Below are 20,924 nucleotides of genomic sequence, written 5' to 3'. Positions count from 1 at the left end.
ACGGACAAAAATCACCATCATTATTTCAAAAAAATATTATCAAAATCTCACTTGTAACTGAATGCATGAGTGTAATCTGTGGTTATCACATAACACAATATAGCTTCCTAGGGCATTCCATGGACAGCGCTAAAAAAAAAAATCTTTTAGTAAAAAATTAAAATAAAATTTGTATGTTAAAAATTTTGTAAACTTTTCATGGCATGGATCAGTTTCATTTTTTTTTATTAAAATGAGTGGAAAAAGCATGCTTGTTTATAATGTACGCTTTGTTGGTGTGTCAACTTTTATTGCTTTTAAAGAGGCAAACAACTTCTCCAGGTCACTTTCTTTTTCACTCATCCTGTATAATAGACAAATCTGAGAGTCACTGACGTGGATAGTGACTGAGCACGCTGTGGGCCTTAACTCACACAAAGTTAAATTACAACCTAAAATCTACATCAGCCCTCACCTAGATTAACAACTGGATCTAATGATCACAATCGAAGGAGTAGCTCATTATGTGTTGTACAGACTAGAGTACCATATTTTTATTTCGAAATAGTACAAATTACGCCAAGTCTCACATAAAAGTGAACCCTTCCGATGCCACATTGCATAGTAAGTTCCATAACCAGAAAAAAAACTTCAACTCAATAGTCCCAATACGCGGGATTTTATCTTGCCCATGTAAAATGTATTAGGGTGATTCCTTTTTTGGTTAAGTGTCAAACCTGGCTTTGCCTTTCATTGTTGTACGTCTTTGAATATGTGGCAACAAAATCCGATGATGCCAAAATCCCTACAGTGCTTGGGAGTTCAACAAATTAAGCCAATGTCTGTATCCGATGCCGTGATTTCGGGAAATATTTCAATTTTAGTCTGTGTAAAAATATACATCATCCTTTATGGAACAACAGCTCTTCAGTGAATATCTGAGTACTTTATGCTTTCTTCATTAATAAAAAAATATAATCGTCAGTTCTCCAACTTTCAACATTTGAATTATTCTAAATAAAAGCAGGACAACATTATATCATTGCCTCTAAATCTATTTGTTGACCCACAGCATGTACGGCTAAAACCTTATTTACATCCAGATACAGCTTAACATGAATAATCAAGAATTTAATTTTTCTTTTAACTCCAGATATCGTGATTCTATCAGTTCAAAGATCATCGATGACCTATTCAACGAGTTCTTGGTACTGTTGTTCACCGGTGGGGGGCGCTTGAGCCTGCGGATACTGCCCCTGCTGGGCTGGGTAGGCTATACATTCAAACAAAAAAAAAGGGAAAATGGCCGAATGCGGTTTTAAGGATAAGACAGCGTATACATTCTCCGTTATGTAACAACAGCTTTTTAGGAAATCTCCGAGTACACTTTTCTTCATTCATTGTATGAAATTTAAACGTCTGCAATATCTCTTTATTGACACATAAGCAGTGGCGCCGGGGGGGGGGGGGGGCTTGGGTGGCGACCGCCCCCCATAATACCTTGTTGCCCCCAAGTAGCCCCCCCCCCCCCCCCCCCCCACTGAGATTTTGAGTTTCTAAAAAAATTATCAGTGATCTACATGAAGCCATGGGCGTCAATCCTGGGGGGACAGGGGGACAGGGGGACTGGTTCCCCCCCCCCCCCCACACACTTTTTGAGGGGTACATGGGGGACACAATATCAAATGTCCCCCCTTTTTGAACTCGTGTCTCATCGACAGGGCCCTACTACAATGTATCTTTTGCTTAGAAAATATTGGTTAAAGTGATCAGAAATTGCCTCAAATAGCACCACAGAGCATTTTGAATCCAAAATTTTCCGGGGCCCTTTAGCGGGCCCCGAACCCCACGCCTATAGCTCAGAATTCTGGTAGCTGATTCAATGACTCCAACCTCGTAAACAATGTTCAAAAATTTTTCTTATGCCTTAAGCTGAGAAAACCTCGAAAATTATGTTTAAATTAGTATCTTTTGTGCGAAGATAGTTATTGGTTAAAGTGGTAAGAAATTGCCTCAGATCACATCGCAGAGCATCGAGAATCCAATTTTTTTCGGGGCCGTTAAGCGGGCCCCGAACCCCACGCCTATAGCTCAGAATACCGATAACTGATCCAAGACTCCAACCTCGAAATCGATGTTCAAATAGTTATCTTTTGCTAAGAAAATATTAGTTAAAGCATGGAGGAAAGTGGTAAGAAATTGCTTCAGATCACACCACAAAACATTTAGAAACCATCTTTTTTTCGGGGCCCTTAAGCGGGCCCCGAACCCCCACACAAAGGGCTTCGCGCGCATCAGTTCTGATCAAGGTATGTCCCCCCCCCCCCACTTTTGAGAAGCAATTGACGCCCCTATATGACGCGCCCCCCCCCCCATGAAATGTTCCAGCCCCCCCCCCCCCCCCAGCGCCCCCCCCCCCTACTGAAAAATTCCTGGCTACGCCACTGCACATAAGGTAGGCATATTGCTAAGACTTAATGTACATCCACATGCAGCTTAACATGAATAAGTCAAGACTTAAATTCTGTATCAACCCCTAGGTAACATGCCTTCAGGTCAAAGTTCATCGATGACCTATTTAATAAGTTTTTGGTACCATTACTCACCGGTTGGGGGCGCTTGAGCTTGCGGATACTGTCCCTGCTGGGCTGGGTAGGCTAAACAAGAACAAGGAAAAATGGGCGACTAAAGAAGGGTGGTATACTTTATATATACACATACACTAACGGGGGAACATATTATATGAATCAAGAGACTTCATCGGAGAGACCATAAGCCTGGGATTTTTCTATCTGATCATTACTATAGCTTAAAATAATTTTTTTTAAGACGTCTCTTACCAACTTGTGGCTGACCAGCAATGTTGTAGAAGGCCGGTCCCTGGGGCTGTGTGGCAATCACCATGTGTGGTTGAGCTTGGTAGTGGATCTGTCATTATGAGAACAATTATACTTCATTTGCGTGGTTTTTTCCTCTCAAAAACATCATCCTCTAATTAAATACCTACCACCTTGCTATCGTACGTGTAATTGTCGTTCATCCCAAATCTGAATGTGTTTTTCTTTTTACATCGACCTCTCCTCCGAAACTCCCCGACACCTCAGTGTAACCATAATGTGCAAATTCAGGTCTAAAAGGCATTCGCTTTATTTTCCCGAGTATTTGTTTCCGCGCTGAAACATATAGGCCTATTTATCCTTTCCTAATTTCGTCTACTAGCTTCAGTGGTAGTCCAGGGCATGAAACGGACAATAACTACAGGGAGAGTTAAAAAAAAAAAAAAAAGGGAAACCCAAATGGTGGCCCCCTATTTAAAAAAAAAAGTACTGCATGTAGCGCTTGCCAGCTCTTGCCTAGATAATGTACCTTAATGTGATCCATGGACAAGGTTGAAATGGTGTTTGTGTTCAAAATTCCATAATTGAAAAGTACACTAGCGATTTCAATGATTCTTTCACTGAAAGAAAGTTTATTAATCGGGCTATTACATCGTTGATCTGGAAAGCGCTACATGCAGAACGTCTTTTGAAAAAAATGGGAGCACCATTTGGGTCTCCTTTTTTTTACTCATCCTGTAGATTGTTTTTGTCAGAAGTGCTTTCGAAAGAAAGCCAATCAAAGAATGAAAGGTAGGCTTCTATTGCCATATGCAATAATAACTGCCATACTTGTGATACATCTATGCCGCGAAACATACGTCAGAAATGAGCCCACTATAGATTATCAGGTGAATTTAAACTGGAGTTTACCTCAAAAGCATGAAATGCTCGGTTCGTACAATCACAAGGTCTCAAAAGTCCTTAATAACCTAATCCCAACGCACCATGTCCTAAGACAAGTCACAATGAGCTAATTTACACCCCGTAAATCTGAATTTTACTTGATCTAGATAAAAAAGCAATGCAGATCTACAAGGACATAACTTGGTGTTGTCACGCACCACTGTCTGAGTTGCTGATCCACCACTGCAGAGTGGACCACAGGTCATGCTGGCACCAATGATGGCGACAACAAACTCCACTATGGCGAGAAGTATCAGTGTAGCATAAACACCATTGATGGCCGCCTGCATAGAATCATTGCAAGAGATGATGTATTAGTTACCTTCACACTTCAAAAGTATCCCACAATTCAACACATATTAAACCTAAATATCTTTGCGGTACATAGGCCTAACGTTCCGTCTTGTAACCGTCTAGGTAGCTTTCAAAAACGTTTAACTTCATCATACACATTGAAACACAAATCGCAGTTTCCGTAAGTACACGAGCGATTTGAATGATTCTTTCACTGAAAGAAAGTTTATTGCTTTGGCCTCGTAGTTAAGGGCACTGATTCGTGGTCTGTGGGTAAAGCTGCAGGTCGTGGGTTCGAGTCCTGGCGGGGTCATGGTGCGTGTGCTCTTGAGCAGGGCACTTTGTCACTCATTGCTTCTCTCCACCCAGGAGTAAATGGGTACATATGAGGGCAGTGATGGTTATTGTGATTGAATTAGCTTCATTGCGCCTATCAGGCAGCATCGAGCTGTATACTCCCCAGGGAGCTGAGATGGTATATGGTATGTTTAATTGGCCCAATAATTAGGGGTAATAATAATGTAAAGCGCTTTGATCTTAGTTAAAAGCGCTATATAAGAACCTGTTGTTATTATAATTATTATTATTATTATTAAATGCTTCAAATCAAGAAAAACGAAGACGTGATTTTCATTCTGATTCTCGCCTCGAAATTGAAGCAACGACGGAAAATTCGCTGAGAAATAAATAAATGTAACAAATAAGAAAATGAAAAAAAAGATAGACACCCCTGGAGGCAGAAACACGAAAACGTTTTTCATTATTAGGGGATTAAAGTTTGACTCACCTGCAAATAACAGAATGAAGGAGGGTAGTCATAGTACGAGACGCTCTGGCCAGGATAGCCATAATTGTAGCTATAACGATAACGCGTATAAATTGGATGACACAATTCATTGATGAGTGCCATCCTGGCAGCCCCAAAACCAATGACGCAGCACGTCGCCAAACAAGCCAAGATGGACATGACCATGTAGCCGATAGCCTGTGCAGAAAAATCACAATTCCTTCAAAATCTTTCTAAAAGATTTTCAGTCCATTGGTGGAATTGTTCCAAGTCTGTTAAAGTGATCCTTGGTTAATATTCAGGCCATATCTGCAAAATATCATAGTAGAACAGTATTCATTTGTTTTTCCCCATTTTGAAGATTTCCCACTTCAAGATAGCAACAACTGAACACCATTATACTGCCAAGTAAGAATCTCTTAACAATAGCTTACCACTCCGGAATGTTTCTTCCATCCAGACACTATGCCTAAGATTCCAGATATGACGTAGAACTGTGAAAGAAAAAAACCATTCACACATAAAAATTATAATTTCATCAAAGGAGTAAAAAAATGCGATTTATTCGCTTTTTCGTGACTAATTTGTCATCATTCTTGAACAGATGTTCGAAGGGCGCCATGTTTTCTTTTGCGTCCGTTGCCCGAGACTTCGCGAGACACGACTGATCACAGCAGACGACTTTTCTATGTCCACCAATATACTTGATGATATTTGCACTGCCTCGTAATACTACAGGGTGACCCCAAACAAATGCAATCCTAAAACATTTGCCTTTAAAAATAATAATAAAAGGTATTTTCAAATTAATTTGTACTCTTCTCATAATATGTGCCATGTTGTTTGTAAGGATAAGGACATGCGCAAATAGGTACAGTAAAAATCCCTCCCCGTGGTAATTTGTTGTGTGTGACAGGATTAAAAATGAACCAAGAATGGCATTGTACTTACTAATTTACCACACCAAATTGGGGCTCCGATATCACTGCCATAGTAACCGTTCAATCTTGTCGCAGTGACAATCCCAAGAATGACGGTCAAGGAACCCAAAACCACTTGAATTATTCCTGTCCATAGAATGCCCTTCCAGTTCCCACTTCGAGGCTGAGGGTTCACCGTGCCGATAGTAACGGGAGCTGGTTGCAACGTCACCTAGTGAATGATACAGGACGGTTCAGGTTGAATGTCAGTGGTTTTCTGGGTAGTAGTCTTGTGTGGGCCCATATGCATTTTTGGTTACACTCTTTGAAACTCTCAGGATCACGTATGGATGCCTCCACAAGTTCAAAACCACTTGATTCAATGTTTTCCAACCCTTCGTGGGCGAGGCCATGACATTTAAAAGTGGGGGGCTTCGCATGCAAAAAAAAATGTTCAGTTAATTTCAATTTTTTTCGCACTTTGACAGCTCATCCAAGTGCAAAATGAGGAGAAAAAAATCCAGAATCTTGCCCCATTTTGGTTGGGGCCAACTTTTATGAAAGTGAGAGGAAATCCATCTGAAACAGGCAATGTATAGTAAACGGAGTGAAGAAAACATTTACATGTCAAATTATATAGTTTTTGTTCCCCTTTGGGAGCGTGTCACAATTCTCTTCATAAAAAATGAATAATCATAATCTTGAATATGACCAAAAAACCAGCAATCTAAGGGAAAATTTGATTTTCTTTTAAAGACAATAGGTAACAAAACCTATGGAGCTCATTATTATTGCTTAGAAATTTTAGTTGGCATGTCATTGCTTTAGGCGTAAAACAAAAAATTCCCAAAGTGGTCGATTTTAGTTTTGAAATCAGCGAAATATAAGTTTATAGTAACTATACATCTGTAAATGTATCTCAAATTGCTATATATTTATTTGGCAACTGAAATTTACTTTCAAATTTGATTGTTACATCAAATTTATTATTGTTTTCGTTTTCCTTCTATTAAGATTTTTTAATTCTTATATTTAAGTATAGTGAAACAAAATTGATTTTCAGGACAAAATTGTACATTTTTTATCATTCCCATTTTCATTAAAAATATGTACTAATTCCTCTTCATAAAAACAATAAAATGTGAAATGTTGCCGTGTAATTTACTGCTTTAGACCGCCAAGTCCAATTTCTGACGAAAACAAAATTGACATGAGTATGGAGTAATGTTGCTGTCTCTTGTAGTTTCCTCTAACCCCCAAATTATGAAAGGTGTCTCCACCCCCTTAAGAGACAGTTTGTACGTCACCAGGTGTGAAATTATCAATTCAAATATTTCCATGCTGCAAAATGTCTTGATAAGTGACCCCTTTTCCTTTTGGGTCTATTTCGATAAACAAAAAGGTCAGGGAATAATGTGGATATTTAATTGTATACATTCTTCAGTTCGCCTCATTAACAACGCCCGGACAACACTCTTCCAGGATAGGAAAACACGGCTTAAGTGTTTCATTAATAGTCCCTGAAATTGTCAAAGAACATACCCGACGTTGCACATGGGAGATGATTTTTTCTTTTTACCATAAGTCAACTGACCAATTTGGGGTGTTATGAGGAGTGATGTTGAGAATAGAAAAAAACATGCGATATTTTGTATAACAAAACCACTACAGCATATTTCGTGTACCAACAATGCAACACTATAAGAAAAAAACCGAAAACCAACAACAGGTTCTGGAGGTGCACAATTTGTTTATTCCTGCTCAAAGAAAATTAGCATATGACTATAGGCTCCGAGTACGTACATGACATTGCATACACCAAAACTGAACTGTATTTGTGCGTGTGTAGTCATACATGAAGGCCAGTCGTGACAACAGCGTGCCTGTACTGAATGGTGCAAAGCAGGCAATATGGCGACGGCATATAGTAAATACCGGATAAAACATAAAAAAGCACCATCAATTACTGAAATGCACTCAGTGCACAATATTGGCCCCATTGGATTTTCCTTTACACTAGAACTGTTCTGGGAGAGCGACTGGCTTACCAGTTGTTGCTGGCCGACGGGCTGGGGCGCAGCCACGTAGGCAGGTGGGGCGTTAGTAGCGGGCATCATCGTGACAGAAAGTATCTCTGGATTCTCTGTAATCTAAATTAAGCAATCAATTAACTAATCAGTTTGTCTGTCGGTCTGGTTCATCTATGTTTGCTTGCATTTCAAAGATGACCTTTGTGGCATCAGCGCATTTAATTTTGTAAACAAATTATGCATTTATATCCTCAAATTAAATTATATAATTTTGTATCGTCAATTCAAGTGCACACAATTTATTCCTTAGGGTTTGAATAATACAAGGCTTATTCAGATTAAAAGAACCTAAGTATTGGGTATATCATCATTGATGAAAAACTTTCTTGGAAAAATCGAATCGATAAAGAAGCAATAAATATATCCAAGAACATTGGCATAATACTCGTTTAAAATAATGCCTTCCTAGTACAATTTTATTTATTCGTTTAAACGATATCTAAATTACTCAATCTTGAATTTGGGCAGATAATACGTTTACGAAACGTTTCTCTAAATGTAACGCATTACCTACTTTACCTAAACGAGCGGTTCGTGTCATATTGAATGCTGGCTATCGTGATCACTCTGCCCCAAAGTTTGCCAAATTAAAATCTGTAACATTGCACAGCAATAACTTATACCACTTCTGATCACGGGAATAACTCATGTATACATTCATGCATAAGTTACTCCCTCCCTGTATTAATTCTTATTTGACGAAAAAACAACATCTAAATGTCATATATATATATATGCTATAATACTGGAAGTAGCGCTAGGGAAAATGTGTTCGTCCAATTTAACAGAACATCAATGGCTAAAATAGTGTTGCTGATCGTCCAGGCATCTTATACTGGAATAGTTTAGATGATTCTCTTCAATCATTGCCCTATCCTATCTATCTGTCTTATCTTGTGTTTTGGTTTCCTATGTCCGTTTCACAGTATCCATAGGTTAGTTTGCATAGTAGGACCTACATGTATACAGAAATGCTAGCTTCCTTGCCCCGCGTCAGCCCCCTGTGCTGAATAGCCATTAGTTGGAGTTTGCACAGTGCCTGCAGTACCACACAGACACAAAAGCCTTTCGCTTAAACCCTACCTCAATGTAATTTCATTTACTGTTTCAATATCTATCAAATATCTATCGCATCATTGTATTCCTTATGTGATACGAGATTGAAGATGACAGCATTTTATGCTACTGTAACAGAATGAAAAACAAACGCAATCGTTTTACCTTATAATTACGCTGGAGTGTTCCTGCTTCTTTCACCGTCGTCACTGCCTGGCACGGCGTACTGTACAAAGCGCATACCGACTGCGTTTGTCAGGCAATAATTATTATTGCGCGCCATTACGTCATATTCCAAATATAGCATTTGCTCTAATATTGGCTTTAAAAGCCTCCCATATCATCCATCCCAGGGTCCGTATAGCTCCCAGTGCCATAACGCTCACGGCTGAGTGATAAAGAAAGGCCTTGGTTACCACTTATGTCTTTGAGCTCTCATTGTATTTATACTGTAAAACCAGTAACCTAAAGTCAGCATTTTACCGACGCACCACCAATATTAATGCGCACGAAATGCACGGACTGTATAATACAAGTCACCTACTTGCAGCAGTTTATTATTGTGTCACTGTTCAGTGACAGAATTGTACGGAAGCCCGTTCGTGCCACCTTTTAAAAGTAAAAAAAAAAATTATGCCAAATTACACAATACTTTTGCAAAATAACGAAATTTCTGTGGCATGTTTGCTGGGGGGGGGGGGGGTGAGGGGGTGATTAAGAGATTTACACGTTAAGAGATTTATTATCTTTTCACAGCCCCCCCCCCCCCCCCCCCCCAGTATTGAATCCTGCGCGTTCTGACTTTTTTTCCAAACACAACTGAATAAAAATGGCCACAAAGCACGAACGTGTGCTGACAGAAGAGAACTGAATGATTCCCTCGCAACTTGGTTCTGCATATTTTAGCAATTTCACCCATATGCAGGGGAAATGGTACCGATATAATTACGTTTAAAGAATGGTTGTTTGGGTTTTGGGGGATGCGTCAATATCACTCTCCATATTCCACAACGCTGAAGAAAACGAACTTTTAAACGAGAGATAATTACATGAGAATAATTTTCCAACTTCAATATGTTATCCCCGCCAATATCAACCCCAACCCGAAATAAAAAAACGCTCCGTTCAATTTCAATTGATAAAAGGATGCATGGGGCATAAAGAATTACTCTTGAAAACCGTTTACGACCGCTAAGCGGCCTATTTCTGTGTCGCGCACTGCACTTGCTCAAAACGCAAGGCTTCTTCTTGCTGTACTTCTTCCCTGCGTAATGGAATTGTCTCCTTCTCATCCATCCGTGTTAAGTCATGGAGTCGTTGATAACATTTTTGATCTTCTTATCTCCTCTGGATCCTGGATGGAGACAACCACGATATTGCAGAATCACGGACCCTTGAGCTCAGTCTGTGTTGATCCAGGAAGCCGCTCATTCCAAGCACGGTATAGAGTATCCATTTTTATTTAACACTCTTCCAAATTCTGGCAAGTCATACATAAAGTTGAACCCCCCCAATGCCATAATAAGATCTTTTTCACTGCCAATCTCAAACAACATCGACTAGGATAGTACCAAAATACTTCCTGAAGTATGTTTCCGGTACTCATATTCGAGGGCAATACTAGTGGCCTAGCCAGCGGGGAGGGGGGGAAGGAGGGGGGAAGGGGGTAATGTGGGTTATTTAACCCCCCCCCCCCCCCACCCACAAATTGTGTAAAGAGTGCCCTTTTTTACGAGCGCTCTTTTTTTGGAATGTCGAGCAAACGTCGGCAAATGTGCCTCCATGAAAAGCGGCACCTATTGTCCGATATTGCCCATGATCGGCCGGTCTGAACAGCGCCCCCATAAGAAGATGGTGTCCAATCGCCCCACCACTTGCTCACGAAAACCAGGTTCTAAACGTTCATGGACAACGGAGTTTTGTGAATTTTTTTTATTGAAATACATGTAGATACAACGTGGTAATAGAGTAAGAAAATTACGTGAAATTTTTTTTCAGTTTAAAAGTCAATAAGATGTACTTCCTATTTTTTAAAATTAAAATGGAGCCATATAATTTTAAAATATTTTTTGAATTCGGTCAATTTCTTTTTTGTATTTTCTTTTGTGGCTTGGTGGCTTCCATCTCATGAACTGCTTGAGTTGTTGGAAAGCTGATGTGTGGAACCAGATTGGAAGAGTTTTTTGTCGAAAGAAAGTTGTCGATGGAAGGTATCGCGAATGAAGGTTTTGCCCCGTGCGGATGTTCTGTCTAACTATCATTACTGCACTCCTTCTTTTGGTTTCTTGGTACAAGTTGGCATGCACTGCTCGTTTTCAGTGTTTATCCGTAAAAAAATCTCACCAAAAATAAATTGAACCCTTCCGATGCCACATTGCAAAAAGTGCCATATCCAGACCGTGAACAAATAAACATCAACTCAATTATGACCGATTTGATCATGCTTCCTGTAAAATGTACAAAGCAATATTCCTTTCTTTGAATGTGCAGTCAAAGAATATCAGATCGAGCCAACTGGGTCTAGTATTTCGGAGCTTAAAAGATGAAGCCAATGCATCAGCCGATGCCATAATTTCGGGAAAGGCACAATATCAGTGTATTTAATAATTATCCATCATACCAAAGCTCTTAAGTAAATATCGGAGTACATTATACTTAAACAAAAATTAAGCATCAGTTCTTCAAAATTCTAAGTTCAATTTTATGAAAAGTATTGGAAAATAGAGCCATATAAATTGCATTAACTCTAGACCTATTTCTTGACGTATGACTGCTAAAACCTAAATGTAATGAGACATATTAAAAAAAATATGGCTCGCTCAGTTTAATAAGCATAGGGCGATTAAGTACATATTATTCACTAGTAACATTGAAAATTACATGTATTTTGCGTGCTATGGTCACAAGTAAATTTATTTTAAGGCCCAAAAAAATAAATAATCGGTCTCTGGTCAGACCGGAGTTCCGGAATTGATGCGGCGACTCGGTTTTTTTTTTTGGGGGGGGGGGGTTGGTGGGGTTTTTTTTTCCAAGCTTGAATTGTACAGACAAGGTGGGTACTATTTTGCATTTTTGTGTCCTCAATATACATTGGTGTCCTCTATAATTTGCCTTGGTGCCCTTTATCATTTGCCTTGGCGCAATTTTCCCCATTCCTTGGTGCTCCTTGGTACAAACATTTGACGAGGTGCGGCAGTAGAGGGCGCTGTTGTAGCTTCCGTGTTTATTTGAAGAAAAAAAAGGTTGACGCGCATGGTTAAAATCGATGCGCGCGCTGACCAGAGAACAAGTATTTTTTTGGCCTATACACATCCCTATATTCAGCTGTCCACCAATGAACATGTATGCACATGCGATTACCTGCCTTTAATTAAGAAACAACGAACATTTGCCCAGGAAAACGGACACAAATCACCATCATTATTTCAGAAAAATATTATCAAAATCTCACTTGTATCTGAATGCATGTGTGTAATCTATGGTTCTCGCATAACACAATATAGCTCATTAGGGCATTCCATGGACAGCGCTAAAAAATAATCTTTTTTAGTAAAAGATTTAAATATAATCTGTTTGTAAAATTTTTTGTAAACTTCTCATGGCACGGATCAATTTCAGTATTTTTTGTTGTTGAAAGGAGTGGAAAAGGCATGCTTGTTTAATGTACGCTTCGTAGGTGTGTCAACTTTTATTGCTTTTTAAGAGGCAAACAACCACTCCAGGTCACTTTCTTTTTCACTCATCCTGAATAATAGACAAATCTGAGATTCACTGACGTGGATAGTCACTGAGCACGCTGTGGGCCTAAACTCATACAAAGTTCGTGAATTACAACCTAAAATCAATGTCAGCCATCACCTAGATTATCCAAATGGATCTAATGGTCACATTCAAAGACGTAGCTCATAAATTGTTCTACAGACTAAAGTACCATTTTTTTATTTCGTAATACTACAAATTCCGCCAAGTCTCACATAAAATTTAACCCTTCCGATGCCACATTGCAATAAGTCACTTAACCCAGAACAAATAAACTTCCACTCAATATTCCCAACACGCCCAAATCTACCATGCTCCTGTAAACTATATAAGGGTGATTCCTTTATTGGTTAAGTGTCAAACCTGGCTTTCGCTTTCATTGTTGGTCGCCTTTTGAATATGCGGCCAAAAAATATCTAATCATGACAAAATCCAATCTGTTTGGGAGCTCGAAACATTAAGCCAATGCCTACATGCAGCCAATGCCGTGATTTCGGGAATGGCACATTATCGAAGGGAAAAGTTCTTCAGTAAATATCCGAGTGCGTTACGCGTTTCTTCATTTATGAAAATGAAACATCAGTTTCCAAATTTCATTTGCTGTAAATTATTCTAAAATGGAGCAGGACAACATAATTGCATTGCCTCTAAACCTATTCCTTAGACGGATTACATGTAAGCCTAATGTTAAAGCCTAATGTACATCCACATACGGCTAAACATGAAAAATATCAAGAATTGAATTATTCTTCAAGCCCCAGATATCTTGATTCCATCAGGTCAAATGTCATCGATGACCTATTTAGTGAGTTCCTGGCACTGCTGCTCGGTTGGGGGTGCTTGAGTCTGCGGGTACAGCCCCTGCTGGGCTGGGTGAGCTGTACATTAAAACAAAAACCAAGGGGAAATGGGCTGATGAAGTTTTTTAGGAATAAGTATAGTTAATACATAAAATCTCCGAAATGTAACAGCAGCTTTTGAGGAACTATCTGAGTACATTTTTCTCCATTTTCTTTTTAAATTTAAACATCTGCAAGATTTTCTCTTTTACCTGAAAAGAACTATTGTAAAAGGGAGCCAAGCAACATATTACATGGCCTCTGACCCTGATTTTTTACGCATGATTGCTAAAAGTTTAATGCACATCCACATGTAGCTTAATAACATGAACAAGTCAAGACTTAAACTCTGTTTCAAGGCCTAGATAACGTGATTCCATCAGATCAAAGGTCATCGATGTGTTATTTAATGAGTTCTTGGTACTGTTGCTCACCGGTTGGGAACGCTTGAGCCTGCGGATACTGCCCCTGCTGGAATGGGTAGGCTATACATTAAAACAAAACACAAACAAGAGAAAATGGGCGGATGAAGTTTTATGAAACGATGTGACGACTGAAGAAGGGTGGTATACATTAATATATACACATAAGGGGGAACACCTTATACGAATCAAACGACTGCATAGGAGAGACCATAATCCTCGAATTTTGCAATCTGTTCATTACTATAGCTGAAAATATTTTGTTTAATACATCTCTTACCAACATGTGGTTGTGGCCGACCAGCAGGTATGTTGTAGAAGGCCGGTTGCTGGGGCTGAGTAGTAACCACCGTGTGTGGTTGAGCTTGGTATTGGATCTGTCGTTATCAAGAACAATTATACTTCATTGGAGTTTTTTTCCTCAAATATATCATCGTCTAATTAAATACCTACCACCTTGCTAAATCCCAAATCTGAATGTTCTTTTCTTTTTACATCGACCTCTCCTCTTAAAATCCCCGACACCTAAGGTTTTACCATAATTTTAACACTTTAAGTGGTCGAATTATTATGATCTCTGAGCAAATTAAGGTCTAAAAGGCATTCGATATATTTTCGCGAGTATTAAGTGTTTTCGTGCTGTAACATATTTTTCCTTTCATAATTTCGTCTACTAGCTTCAGTGGTAGTCGAACAATAACTACAGGAGAGTCAAAAATAAGGAAACCCAAATGGTACACCTTTTTTTTTTTTTTTTTAAAGTAGAATTGCATTAGCGCTTGCTAGATCTAGGATACTGAAAACCCAATTAATGAACTTTCTTTTAGTGAACGAATCATTCAAATCGCTCATGTACTTTTCAAGTTATGGCATTTTGAACACATAGGCCTACTCCGTTTTTAAGCCTTGTCCACGTCTCACAGTAAGTGTATTTAGCAAAACGAAAACTATTAATAAACAAAAAAAAGCACATCAGAACAATCTCATATTGATAACTGGCACTTATCATAACATTTATTGTAAAAAACTGCTGCTTCTAAAGTTAAAATAACATTCTTTATAACAAAAAATAATTAGATACCCTTTTGGAATAAAAATATTGCAGCGACGTAGCTTTCGATGTCATCGCAACGTCTTCATTCAGCATAGTGAATTAAACCACTCCGGTCATGTAGCCTAGTTTGGGCGATCACAAACCAACATGTCTTTAGGAAAAACTAACTAACATTTGCGGAGGCATTGGCGTCAGAACATACCATACTGAAACCGATCAATACCATCAGATCGTTTTTGGTTCACCCTAAAGATAAGACCCCACATCAAAACAAATGCGGTCTTAAGTTATTAGATTCAATGTCCTGATTGCCCCAAATAATATGTGGGGGAGACGAGCAGATCGCTGGGCACCAGGTTTAAACATTCTAATCTGAAGCAAGCCGCTTTAACAGCAGTTGGTGAACTCATCAAAGATTACCAACACTCCATCAGCTTGGAAAATGTCCAAGTCATTACCAGGGAGGACCCGTTTGGAAAAGGAAAATACGCGAGGCAATCGAAATCAGGACACAAAGCCATCTTTTAACAGAGACTCCGGATACGATCGATCTGCCCGCCATCTACGATGACCTGCTGGTTTGAAGATGAAGATGTTGAAGATGCTGAATGAAGATGTCGCGATGACATCGAAAGCTACGTCGCTGCAATGTTTTACTCCAAAACGGTATCTAAATATTTCTTATCAACGTGATGGAATCCAATACCAGTGTACGGTGCTTTATAATGTCAAGAGTTTATAGTCCTGCCGTATAGCTGCTATACTTGGTTACCCCGGAGACCTCCTTAAATGTGATCCCTGGACAAGGTTTACAAGTGGTATTCTTGTTAAAGATTCCATTACTAGAAAGGTCCATGTCAATTGAGCGATTTGAGGGATTCTTTCACTAACAGAAAGTATATTAATTTAGCTTTCATATGGAGAACTTCCTTAAAAAGAAAAGAAAAAAGGAATAGGGGGCACCGCTTTGGTTTCCTTTTTGTTTTACTCACCCTGTAGATTGTTTTGGTCAGAAGTGCTTTCGAAGGCAAGCCAATCAAAGGATTAAAAGGTAGGTCTATGGCCATTATGCAGTATATTTACCATACTGTATACATGCTGTGATGCATAGGTTAGAAATGAGCGCACTATAGGTTGCCCGCTAAATTTGAGTTTACCTCAAAATCATGAAATGCTGGGTTTGTTTGTCAAGGCATCATGTAGACTAAGTCAAGTCACAATGAGTTATTGCGACAAAGCCACGTCTATGTCATTATTTTACACTCCATCAAACTGGACTTGTCAACTGAATTGTTATTTACTTGATCTTGATAAATTTAAAATGCAATGCAGATCTACAGAGGACATAACTTGGTGTTGTAGCAACACGGTACGTACCACAGTCTGAGTTGTTGATGCACCACTGCAGAGGGGACCGCAGGTCATGCTGGCACCAACGATGGCGACAACAAACTCCGCTAAGGCGAGAAGTATCAGTGTAGCATAACACGGCTTGCGCTCTCATCGAGCGCAGGCCCCTTTGTGAAAGGTCACACCGCGGTCACACATTGAGTGTCGAGATGGGCGAAGTAACTTGAGTGCGCGCTGGGAGTCAGCTAGTGGATGTCTGGTCTGCATCGGTTGTCAGGCGGTCATGAGAAGTTCATTGCTCAAGTTGCCAGAGCGCGCGCAATGCCAGAGCACTGGCACAAAGACCGCTCAGTTTCGGTTTGGTTTTCGCTTGATACAGTCAATGATTGTCGGGGCTCTCGTTCACGCTATGTGTTTCAGGATTTTAGTGTTCAGAAAATCGACTGATTTAATTGCTACTCTTTAACTGTAATCGGAATGACAACAGCAATAACATGGAACGAGAATTTGCCCGACTTGAGGTAGTTCGATAAAAACGCAGATCGCCCCGTTTAATCGCTTAGGCGACCGCCCAACTGGGAGGTGGTGGAGTCCCAGACGTATCGAAACGTTTTGGCCGAGGCGACGATTCCGAAAGCTTGACATGATGATGATCCGGTCTGGAACGATATTGCGTAGGGGCTAGACGAGCGAGCATGGGCTAGCAACGCCGACAGAGAGTTGTTGGCCGGACGGACCGGCCAAACTCCGGAGTGGGTCAAGGTACTGGACTCGGACATCACGACATCGAGTCCGCCTTTAGCAGTGCAGTGTGCTTTCCCCTCCCCGGCCGAGCACGGGAACCCGAGACAAACGGGTTGCTCACCGTTCCACCGGAATCGGGCGTGACCGGACCACGGCGTTACTTTGACAACCGGCGGCGGGCCACATGTCCTGAAGTCCGTGGAGTGTCTTCCCATGCATACCGGGTGAGCAGATTCCTTTACCACTGTGTAATACCTGAAGCTCAGATAACAATGGGTGTTGGGCCGAGTTGACTGGGCATGTTCGTGAGTTTCCGAGTGTCCTAGAATTAGCGCACACTCCAATTAATAAGCAACAGGTTCAGACCTACCCTCCTTTTAGTGGAGCTAGGGAGCGTTTTGCATGCAGCTTTGCTTAGTACTTGCTGGTTCCCCCGTTAGTGTCTTGTCGAAATTCCAGGTAGAATCAAGGATTGCAAATCTTACCACAATCAGAATAACGTAGAGCAGACGTTAAGATGAAGGGGATTGTGGGGATTTTATTAGGCCATGTGAGCGCTCGTAGTCGTAAGTTGTAAGTGTAGGCATGGAGGAAGGAATCCTTCCTCCATGGTGTAGGGCAGACAAACTACGGGTAATCCCTATAGAGAAAGGCGTAGGTTTCAACACAACTTGAATGCCGCATACCAATGTATGAGACATACATGACATAACGTCACCAAAAGTTACACTTTATCAACGACGATGAGAAGTGAAAAATTGTAGAGCATGGCAAGTTTGAGAATGAGAGGGAGTTAGATGGACACAACTAAATGCCAGGTTCCATAACATTAACACTTCACTAAGATAGTACCTAAGCAAAAACTGCCAGCAACAAATTGGATTTGGTTGTCGGATAGTTGCTGCAGGCGGGCTTGGGTGTTGTAGCTTGGGGCTGCAAGCCACAGAGAGCAACCGTTTCTCACTAGGTACCATTGAGCAAACGGTTGGGAGCATAGTCTGATAGGGATGTATGCAGAAATAAAACGCGTAAATAGCACAATGTCTGCCCTTTGATGCCGCCTCAACACCATCAACATGGTTTTGTCAGGGAAAGCAGGACATTATGTGTGTGGGGAGAGAGCTCAAGAGGGGCACATTTAAAAAGAAATAAATTAATTAATTAGTAAAGAAAAGAAAAGAAAAAATGTCCCCGACAGGGATGCCGAAAGCTTTCGCGTGCAGTTCTTTGAGGACTGCCTCAAAAGGTAGCAGAAGAATTATTTGATATAACTATTGTTGCCATTTTTATTGCTCCCATAATTGCAAAGGCCATGGTGCCAATGGCGTAGGCTATAGGGAGGCGGGAGGGGCGCCACCAAACACGAATACGTGTCACTTTGCCCAGTTCCTGGCTAGTAGTTTCAGATGGAAACAGGCACGCGGGAGCCCCCGGCCCCTTCCCTTTGGTGGGTGCCTCCACGGTCGCGGAAGATTAACTACATAAGTACATAAATAGATAAATAAATAAATGAATCAATACACAGGCCCTACATACGAGCAATTGTCATTAGCGTGTGCACATTTTGGCGCCACTCACGTGTCAGTCAAGGTGCTGCCTAAGCAAATTAATGGAACAGAGTATTAAAGTGAGTAGGGCACTGCAACCGGCCATATTGTGGGTCATAGTCAACGATGGGTTATTAAGTGTTAATCTGTGACAAGATGTGAATTGCCCTAATGGTTACTAGGTCCCTCACAAAAGCTCTGTTTTTGATCCACATACAGGGTGCACCCCGAGGATATGGCAAGCGCCTGGCAGCCTCATCCCGATGAGTTAAGGTCGGCGGGGGCGGCCACAGGATCGGTGACCTGGGAACCACTAGTGCAGTCTGCAGATTCCTTGCTTTGGAAGGAGTGGTGGGCGTGTCACCAGCACTTTACACAGAACTTGCAGACCAGGCTGTGGGGAGTTGAGGCAAAGCGTTGCCGTCAGATTGTCGGACATATTTTGTGCGGACAGTATTGTGTCGTTGCCCAATCGCCACATACACGGTGGTTTTCGAATGTCGCGGGCGATTGACGGACAGCCCCTGCCAAAAAGCCCCGGGGCTTAACCGGACATGTCTACGGAGGAGTCGGATATTTTTCATCCCGGTTTGATTGGTTGCACGCCGCGCAACAAACCCTCCTCAAGTCGAACTCTTAAAGGGGCTTACGGACTTGTGCAGCCCATGCGACAGACTATATAATAAACTGTTTTAGCCCAAACACGTCCGGTACCCTTCAGCACCGGCAAATTTGGGGCACAGTGAAGGGGACATTGAACAAACCAAAACAGGCAATTGTTATTCCGTAATTCAGCGGTTTGTAACACTCTATACGGAGTATCGAATGGTTGTTGAATGTAGATATGGAACTAAATACTTAAGACTATTACCGCACACGTTCATAAGGGCATACAGTCACAGATATTCACCAGATTGTCAATGCATATAGTAGCGGCATCATACGAGTATATGCCACATGTTATTAACAGCATTGTGGGTTGCTCCCGAAACACGTAACCGATCATGACTTAGGGGTTAGGGGTTGTCCCCAGTTGAAGTAAAATTGCAGTTAACGTCAACGCATGAGTTATCATATGAACCATACTTGTGAATGGGTGCCTGCAGTACACTTAACTTAAAGGGATGTACATCATTGGCTTTTGCTGTAATTTTCAGAAATGAACTATTTGAGGGGTTAGTATAATAGATCAAATATTGTTACACTGATATGTTTGAAATTTTGTGTTCGAAAATGCTGGAAAAACCAAGACAAACAAAAATGTTCAAGTAGTCTGGTTCCCTGACTCCACTAAAGATAAAATGGATCAATTTATAGATGCCAGAAAATTGTAAGGTAAGGGAACCAGTCTAGCTGCTCTGCACCCGTTAATTAACATGTAACAAATAGCAAACACAATTTAGACTGAAAAAAGGTAAATTTGGAGCAGTAGTTGAAAAATAGTTAAGTTTTTTTTTTTCAACGGTGGTCGGCCGACCACCGTTGGAAATGTATACAAAAATACAATTTTCTTGAAAATGATTTCACACCTGGTGCCATAATTTAACAGGATGCTTTAGACTGTCATTTACCAACATCCTAGTAAGGTATTTTGTAAAAACTTGGTAGTTTTATTTTTCGATGTTTGCAAATGTTGTATATTCCCTTTAAGGGGAGTACAAGTCTTATGTGCGGGTTACAAACACGGTCGTTTATGGTTTAATTAAGTGTTGTCTTCAATGGAGTCACATACTCACGTTGTAAACGCACACCAGGTTGATTGCATTACTGAAGTTGTAGTCGATCATTTATGGATACCAGGTTTGTTAGAGACAATTCGTAGTGTAGTAGAGCATATGACTATTGAAGGGATTATACTTATTTTGCTACTGAATTGTGATTAATTGGCAAACCAGCCGATTGGCGACAAAACATGGTAGTTGATCATGCGGAAGTGGTATTACTAACAAGAGGTGTAACACATAATTGCATTTGCAGTCGATCGTGACTTAGTGGTAAACCAGGTTCAAGTTGTAGTCAATCCCGACTTATTGGGTAAACCCAGGCTTGTTACGCCATCAATCGAGCAGGTATTACGGTTACACTTGCTGTCGATCATTTGACTGATTAATGAATTATTCGGAACAGTCGTTCAGGATTTGATGGCAAACCAAATTATAACAAAATTGTATTCGAAGTCAATCAGGAGGCATTGCTGAACCAGGTTGGTTAAAAACAAGTGGTACGTTGCCGTTCAGGCCTTAGGGGTATTGGTTGTTATACAATATTCGGTATCCGCTCATGTCGTAATTGTGAAGTGGA

General features: G+C 40.6%; 1 protein-coding gene across 3 annotated transcripts; it reads right to left on the bottom strand.

Moving 5' to 3' along the window:
• Positions 1–561: 561 nt before the first annotated feature.
• Positions 562–9,226, bottom strand: LOC119730784. 3 transcript variants are annotated; one of them, XM_038203811.1, is made up of 9 exons: positions 9,074–9,226; positions 7,811–7,905; positions 5,794–5,994; positions 5,277–5,336; positions 4,843–5,040; positions 3,920–4,045; positions 2,820–2,907; positions 2,586–2,636; positions 562–1,252 (listed from the first exon to the last, which is right to left on the bottom strand). In XM_038203811.1, the coding sequence occupies exons 2-9, from the start codon at positions 7,877–7,879 to the stop codon at positions 1,170–1,172; spliced, it is 876 nt and encodes a 291-aa protein (XP_038059739.1). In that variant the 5' UTR covers positions 7,880–7,905; positions 9,074–9,226; the 3' UTR covers positions 562–1,169. The 3 variants fall into 3 exon arrangements, with proteins under 3 accessions (XP_038059739.1, XP_038059740.1, XP_038059741.1); XM_038203812.1 differs by having other exon boundaries at positions 7,811–7,912; positions 9,074–9,220; XM_038203813.1 differs by lacking the exon at positions 2,586–2,636.
• Between the last annotated feature and the right edge of the window lie 11,698 nt (positions 9,227–20,924).

This window comes from Patiria miniata, unplaced genomic scaffold (genome assembly GCF_015706575.1).
Source record: "Patiria miniata isolate m_02_andy unplaced genomic scaffold, ASM1570657v1 HiC_scaffold_22, whole genome shotgun sequence".
Taxonomy (NCBI): domain Eukaryota; kingdom Metazoa; phylum Echinodermata; class Asteroidea; order Valvatida; family Asterinidae; genus Patiria; species Patiria miniata.
Note: the sequence above shows the minus strand (reverse complement) of the source record. Positions and strands in the feature narration are given on the sequence as shown.

Coding starts and splice junctions, on each gene's coding strand:
- LOC119730784 (XM_038203811.1), bottom strand. CDS start 7,879: ATGATGCCCGCTACTAACGCCCCACCTGCCTACGTGGCTGCGCCCCAG. Junction 5,995..7,810: donor CCGTCGGCCAGCAACAACTG/GTAAGCCAGTCG, acceptor ATCATTCACTAG/GTGACGTTGCAACCAGCTCC. Junction 2,908..3,919: donor GATCAGCAACTCAGACAGTG/GTGCGTGACAAC, acceptor TCATAATGACAG/ATCCACTACCAAGCTCAACC.